The sequence below is a fragment of the Myotis davidii genome, unplaced genomic scaffold (assembly GCF_000327345.1).
Source record: "Myotis davidii unplaced genomic scaffold, ASM32734v1 scaffold1277, whole genome shotgun sequence".
Taxonomy (NCBI): domain Eukaryota; kingdom Metazoa; phylum Chordata; class Mammalia; order Chiroptera; family Vespertilionidae; genus Myotis; species Myotis davidii.
The window spans coordinates 352,586-360,288 of NW_006290682.1; the positions used below are offsets into that span (position 1 = coordinate 352,586).

A 7,703-nucleotide genomic window follows, 5' to 3' on the forward strand; every position below is an offset into this window, starting at 1 on the left:
GAAAAACCTCTCTCTCCTGCTGGCTTTGATGAAGCAAACTGCCATGTGGGCGAGTCCATGTGGCTGAGAACTGAGGGCAGCCTTTGGCCAACAGCCCAGAAGGAAGCGAATCCTGAAAGCAACCACATGAGTGTGAGCTTGGGGTTTCTCAGAGACTGCAGTCTTAACCCCAAGAGATGCCCTGGCCCTGGTAACACCTAGATTGCAGCCTTTGAGACACCCCGAGCAGAGGACCTGGCTAAGCCAGACTGGACTCCTGACCCACAGAGACTACAAGATAACAAATTCTGTCATTCTAAGCCAGTACGTTCTGGGGTCATTTGTTACACAGCAATAGCTGGCTAAGACAGAAGAGTCGTTGCTGTGCCTTTGTCTTACGTTGAGAAACCATGATTTAGCGTCAGTTAGTATTGCTTAATGGAGTCAACATACAAATTGTTATACCGCGAATCGTTTTCTGTTAGGACCACATTTTTCAGACTTTGCCAGAACAAGACTTCCGCCTTGGGGTTGTCAGGCCATTGGAGGATGGAGCTCTTGCAGATTCTCTGCCGCAGCCTCAGATACTGGGAGTGTTGCAACACTGGCTCCAGCAGAATAAATACAATCACGTCCATATTTTCATCCATCAGCCTCTGCAAAGCCAAGTAGAACGCTGTTTTGAAGCTCCAGCTTCTGGCATACTTTCTGGTTAAAACAAATATCGTTTTCTTGCTTTGGTTGATGCTCTGCATGAGGTTATCAATAATGGCCAATCCCGGGTCCCAATCCCGCTCCTCCAAACACAGGAGCACGTTTTTTTCTTCACTCTCTTCCAGGTGGAAGCGCAGCTCATTGATCACCCAGTCCGTAACAGAGGCATCTTTGGTGTCGTAAGACACATAAGCATCATAGAAAGTTTGGGATGTGGAAAGAGACCTATAGCCTTTGACCTTGGCTAAACACACATGATAAATAAACCACACATCCCAGTAAAACCAGTGGTGAGCCAGAGCCGCCAACATAACCGTGAGAGTCAGGAAAGATGTGAAGAAACACAATATGGCCGCAATGGTGTCTGAAACACACGTGGTGAGCTCTAGAGTCACAATACTCTTCCCTATTTGATCCCCAGGACTGCTGCACGTGACATCTGTCAGCCGAGGAATTGTGACATTCAAATTTTCATCCATCCATCTTAGAAAATCTCCCATGTCACAGGTGCAGTCAAAGGGGTTTCCATCTAGTCTCAGAAGGGCTAAGTTGCTGTTCTTGTTCGTCTGAAACGTCGATCTGTTGATCATCTTGAGCTTGTTGGAACTTAAGTCGAGGGTTACCAGGCTGCTGTTTTCTGAAACGAAGCCAGAGGGCATGTGGGCAATTAGGTTTTCACTCAGTAGCAGCGTCTGAAGAGAGGATGTGATTTTAGATAGGCTATCCGTTAAGTAATACAGACAGTTTCTACTTAAGTCAAGCAACTGGAGCTGAGGAAAGTGCAGGAGTAGCGTCCAGTTGAAGAAACGTAACTTATTATCATTTAGATACAGCTTGGTGAGGTTCCTGGGCAGGTTAATGAAGGCTTGTTTGGGGATACGCTCAAGGTTATTGAAGGACATATCAAGCTCTTCCAGCACGTTGAGATTCTTGAAAATGCACATGTACCTCTTATCTGCAGCCTTCCACAAAATATCCAGGCGGTTCCCACTGAAAACTAATTGTTTCAGGGAGCTGCTGCTCAGGTTGTACTCCGTCAGGGTATAAATGTTGTTCTGACTCACATTTAAAACTTTCAGCTTCGTTAAATTTTTAATAAAACCCAGCCGGTGTGTTACCCCTGCGATTTGGAAATAGTGCTCATTGTTGCTCAGATCTAGCACTTCTAACTCAGGCAACTCGTTGAAAGCACTATCAGCATCAAAGTCCAGTTTATTGTGTGAAAAATCCAGATATTTGAGGTGGGACAGAGCTGAAAACTCACTCCCATTTAATGCTTGACCATTGCCATTCGAAGACAGATTTAAGCAAGCGATTTTAGGGAAATCTTTGAATTGCTTTTGCCCGATGAAGAAAATGTTGTTCAGGCTTAAATCGATGGCTTTGCCATAACGTACACATTCTGGCTTTATTAACGGCGTGGTGCTGTGATAAAAATTCGAATGGGGGTCAAACTCGTTATCGGCTGAGCGGGGTTTGAGGACGTGACTGTGGCCCGCGGAAAGACGCGCACTACTTTGCCTAGTACCCTTGACCAAGGGCGAAATTCTGTTTGCCGACAAGTAAATGACGTTCAGTTGTTTGGGCTGCTTGAAAATGGTAAAATCAATTTGATTAATAAAGTTAACGCCCAAGTTGATCGTCGTTAATTTCGAGAGGTTCATCAGGGGCTGGAAATCATTATACCGAAGTTTCTGGAACACATAACCCCTTAAATGCAAAGACCGGAGACAGGTAAGCTTCGAGAAGTTTGGGGAAAGAGTAATAAACTCTAAATATTGTGCCTTTATATAGTTATAAGACAAGTCCAGTATTTCTAAGGAGAGCAGTTTCGTTAGAAATTCCCCAGAGGCGATTTCTTGTACCAAGTAGTTGAATTCAAGATGCAGCTCCTTCAGACAACACATGTTGTTAAACCAGCTTGAATTGACCTTCCGGAGGGAAGTGCTAGAGAGGTTGAGATATTCAAGTTTGGTCAAGCTGTCGAAAGCGTTGCCATCTATGGAAATGGAAGCATCTCCTGGGCAAGGTGTACAGGGGAACGGCGCGTTGAAGCACCTTGGACAGTTCCCGCTCAGATCGAGGACCGTTAAATTTTCTAGGTTCTCGAAGTCCGCTCCTCGGACGGCATTGATGTTGGTGTTGCTAAGATACAGTTTCGTTAAGGATCTCGGCAGGTTGCGGGGCACCCGGGAAAGGTTATTGAAGGACAGCGTGAGCTCCTTCAAGTTGACCATCTCCTCGAAGGCCCCGTCGGCGTTAAAAGTTTTATTACACACGTTGCCAAAATAGCAGTTCCAGCCCAAATTGAGAATTTCCAAGTTCCTCAGTCCAGAAGTGCTGTTTTTAGTGACTGAAATGATATTGTTTTGAGTTAGGCTCAGCCACCTCAAAGACCCCGGCAAGCCAGAGGGTATTTTGTCTAACTGGTTGTTCTCAAGTAGTAACTCCGTTAGCTTTTGCAAGTTGAGGAACGCGCCGTCAGTGATGTTCATGCCTTTTCTATTTTTCCGGTAATTTTCAAAGTAGGGCGGCAGCATGGCGTTGCGGTTGAGGTTGATGGTGGTGAGATTGTGCAGTCTCTGGAAGGATTCGTTCGTGATGTATGTGATGGAGTTATCAGACAGGTCTAGCTCCGTGACATCTGGGCCCACGGTCTGGGGGACTTCTTGCAGCCGCCGGTTGTTGCATTCCACGATAACAGAGCTACCATTTTGTATTTTCTCGTCGCAAGGAAAGCTTCTTCTCAAATAATTGGTCTCCATGGAGAAGCCACAGGAATCCGAGGTTAGCAGGACAAGGCAGGTCAGCAGCAAAGACGGAGGGGTCATGTTTTCCTAAGGAAAATCAGGGGGTGGGGCACAGTATTAGAGTAGCAATATCTGCCGGGTGTCTCCTGAGGAAATTAACAAGGGGGTCACCATACTTTCTATGGCTCTTGAAGCGGGAGTTCTCTTAACCACAAAATAAATTGCATTAAAATGGTTCAGAACCATTGTAAGTTTTCACTGTGCTCAGCTTCATGGTGCTATAGAAGTTGAAGATGGCCCGGCCGGTGTGGCTCAGTGGTTGAGCATCAACCTATGTACCAGGAGGTCATGGTTCGATTCCCAGTCAGGGCACATGCCCAGGTTGTGGGCTCGATCCCCAGTGTGGGGCGTGCAGGACACAGCCGATCCATGATTCTCATCATGGATGTTTCTATCTCTCTCTCCCTCTCCCTCCTCTCTGAAACCAATACAAATATATTTACAAAAAGAAGTTGAAGATGGAGCTGAGATTTTGATGATGAGAAAACCTGGGAAACTCTTGCAGAGATATTCATCAAGGTTCTCCTCCCCCCAATTGGCTGATGCTGAACCATGGCTCATGCGAGATCTATAGCACAGCAAGCTCTGTAGCTATCGTTTCAACCTGTTAATATAACGCTTGATGAAACTTTGGCCCAAGGATGGTTTAGATCCAGCTTCTATTACAGTATCGTTCGTGATCTCCAGGTAGACTGATCTCTACCATATCTCCACAGCCACACCTCGTTATCGGTATTTCCCACAAGTTTTCTACGCCTCCATGGTGGCACATGTTAAGTTCTCTTATCGCCTTACATGACAGCAAAGTGGATCCCTTCTGCTGATAATCACAACAACAAAGTGCCCGTCATTGTGCGAGACACATACATGTTCTCACCCGTATCGATGCTCGCAGCGACACGGCCAGACGGGTTCTAGTATCATCCATATTGTGTAAGGGCAGGAACAAAGTCTGAGCTTAAGCAACTCTCAGAAGGGATATATTGCAGAGTGGGGCTTGGGTCAGTGTGAGTCCAACATCCTGTTTGTAACCACTAGCTGTCACGCTACACAAGCCCGTTTTGAAATCTTCCTGCCATAGCAGCGCCTCAAACGCAGACCAACCATATCCTACTGCTGGCATCTCATGGCACACAGAAACCATCTACCAAAGGGCTGTGGCACACCAACAATTATATCGTATTTCTTTCCGGATCTGACAAAAAATAGGTGTAACTTTCGTTGATTTACATAAAAATTAAATAACTAACAGCAGTTACCCATCCTTTTTGTTCCAAAGTGACTTTTTAAAAATGGGGTTTTTTAAAATTGATTTTTAGAGAGAGAGGAAGGGAGAGGAATAGAGATTCAAACATTGATGAGAAACATCATCAATCAGCTGCCTCCTGCACACACACACACACACTGGGGATGGATCCCAAAACCTGGGCATGTGCCCTGATCGGGAATAAAACCGGTGACTTCTTGGTTTCTGGTTTGATGCCCAACCACTGGGCCACACCAGCCAGGCGCAACGTGACTTTAAAAAAATCAGATGCCTATACTTGTATATAAGGATTTCTGGTACCAAGAATTCGTCAATCAGACACAATCTTATATGCAACCTGACCAATAAGATGCAACTTTATTACATGACCAATACATTTATGGTTCAAAGTCCTCTTTACTTAACGCTTAATGCTTAACTTTTACTAAAAGAAAGCCCTGCTTTTGCTGGTGTGGTAGACAGGATTTGAAGATGGCTCCTATGCCTTTTGCCCCCTGATGTTTCTGCGGTAATTATATTACATTGTGTGGCAAGATGGAGAAGATCAAGTTGGACTTACTAGTAATCTAATCATATGCACCTTTAAAAGCAGCGTTTTCTCTGCTAGTAGCAGAAGGGAGATTCAGAAAGATTGGAGGCAGGAGAAAAATGGGATGCACTCATGCTGACTTGAAGGTGGACGGGGCTGTGGACAAAGAATGCAGGCAGCCTTGAACGGCTCCCTGCTGACAGCCAACAGGAAATGCCACCCCAGCCCACCCCATTTTACAGCCACAGAGAACTAAAACTGCCCTAGCTGGTTTGGTTCAGTGGATAGAGAGTCAGCCTGAGGACTGGAGGATCCTGGGTTCGATTCCAGTCAAGGGCACATGCCCAGGTTGTAGGCTCGATCCCCAGTAAGGGGTGTGCAGGAGGCAGCTGATCAATGATTCTCTCTCACATTGATGTTTCTATCTCTCTCTCCCTCTCCCTTCCTCTCTGAAATCAATACCAAAAAAAAAAAAAACCCCACAAAAAAAAACAAAAAAAGAACTAAAGCTGACTGACAACCCGAATGAACTTGGAAATGGATCCTTATCCAGAGCCTTTAGCTAAAAGTCCAGCTTGGCCAACACATTGACATTGACCTTATGAGACCTAGAGCAGACAAGCCAGACACGCCTACCCAGCCTCTGACCTACAGGAAGTGCAGCTAATAAGTGGGTAACATTTGAAACCTCTAAATGTGGGGGCTATTTGTTGTGTAGAAATAGAAAATAGGTCTGGATAACATGTGTGAAGAGAGGTTTCATGGCTTGAAAACTGGCAGAGGCCATGCCAGGTCTGCAGGCCCGGCGTCTCCCCTGAGAGACACAGGGGCACCAAGGGACCATGAAGCTTGGGGACGTGAGCAACTTTGGGAGTTGACCCGGGTTATGTTATATTTGCTTGGCATCTAAGCACACATAAGCCTGGGTGAGTTCCAAGTGTGAACATAGCTGGATTCGGAAGGCACTTCCCGATTCTTCCCTGTCATTTCCTAGCTAGGAGGTGGCCTGGGAGTCTATGTGATTCCACGCACAGCTTAGTCATTAGCTCTCCGTCTAGGGCAGTGGTTCTCAACCCTCCTAATGCCGCGACCCTTTCATACAGTTCCTCATGGTGTGGTGACCCCCAACCATAAAATTATTTTCGTGGCTACTTCATCACTGTCATGTTGTGACTGTTATGAATCGTCATGTAAATATCTGATCTGCAGGATGGTCTTAGGCGACCCCTGTGAAAGGGTCGTTTGACCCCCAAAGGGGTCGCGACCCATAGGTTGAGAACCGCTGGTCTAGTGAGTTAGACATGAGTTAAACTCAACATCACACCATTTCAACTGTGACACCAAGAAGGATGTGATACCATAAGAGCCCAAACAGAGGAGGCGCTGACCTGCTCAGGGAGGCTGGGAAAGACTTCCCTGAGGAAGTGAAGCCTCAGCTGGGATTGGCATGTACAGGGCAGAAAGAAGTCCAAAGACTGGTCCAGCATATGCAAAGGCCCTGAGAGCATTCCTCCAAGTTGCCCATGCTGTGCCTTCAGAGGAGTGTTGGATAGGAAGCAAGAGTGCCAGGGTGTGGCCCTTGCTGGTTTGGCTCAGTGGCTAGAGCATCGGCCTGCGGACTGAAGGCTACCTGGTTCAATCCTGGTCAAGGACACATGCCCGGGTTGTGGGCTTGATCCCCACTATTTTCCCACTATTGGGAAAGAGGGTATGCAGGAGGCAGTGGATCAATGTTGCACTCTTTAATTCTCTCTCTCTCTCCCTCGCCCTCTCTCTCTCTCTCTTTCTCTCTCTCTCTCCCCCTCTTGGCCACACCCAGGCCTCTGGCTACCAAGAGTTGTGGCTCCAAAATGACTTCAGAGGAAACCAGGTCCCAGACAGAGTGAGAAGGAACCCAGGGAGAACTTACTGTCATTCAGAGGGAACCATCCAGCCTGCAGGGGACAAATGACAAGTCTGCCAGTAAATGAGAGAAATAACAACAATGGGGAAAAAAAGAAGAAGAAGAAAGAAAGAAGAGAGAACTAGCAACTCTACAAATAAAATAGAGGGGAAAGGGCAATTATGCAAAGAAGATGGAAAGTGGAACTATGCAAATAAAACAGAGAAGCTGAGAAGGAGAGAGGAAGGGAGGGAGAAAAGGAGGAAGAGGGGGAGCGATAGAGAGGGAGCGGAGAGGGAGAGGGAGAGAGAGAGAGAGAGATGAGAGAGAGAGAGAGAGAGAGAGAGAGAGAGAGAGACTTCAGCTGTTTGAGCCTCACAACTGAAGGTTCCCATTAAAGTAACAGTGAAGTCTAGGACCCTCCAAGATCAGAGAAGGCACAGGAGGCGACCACAGCAGACAAGGGATGTGGAGGAAGGTGAGGATGATGCCCAGCGCAGGTGGTTGGGCCGTAGGTGACGG

At 46.7% G+C, this 7,703-nt stretch overlaps 1 protein-coding gene across 3 annotated transcripts in view; it reads right to left on the minus strand.

Moving 5' to 3' along the window:
- Positions 1-6: 6 nt before the first annotated feature.
- Positions 7-7,703, minus strand: part of TLR8 (toll like receptor 8) — a 16,855-nt gene continuing 9,158 nt past the window's right edge. For 2 of the 3 annotated variants that reach the window (XM_006763795.2, XM_015563955.1), the window contains exon 2: positions 7-3,530. In XM_006763795.2, coding sequence (XP_006763858.1) covers positions 405-3,524 — 3,120 coding nt within the window. In that variant the 5' untranslated portion in view covers positions 3,525-3,530 and the 3' untranslated portion in view covers positions 7-404. Of the gene's footprint in view, positions 3,531-4,380; positions 4,671-7,703 lie in introns of those variants that run through there. The other variant, XM_015563954.1, reaches the window with a different exon arrangement.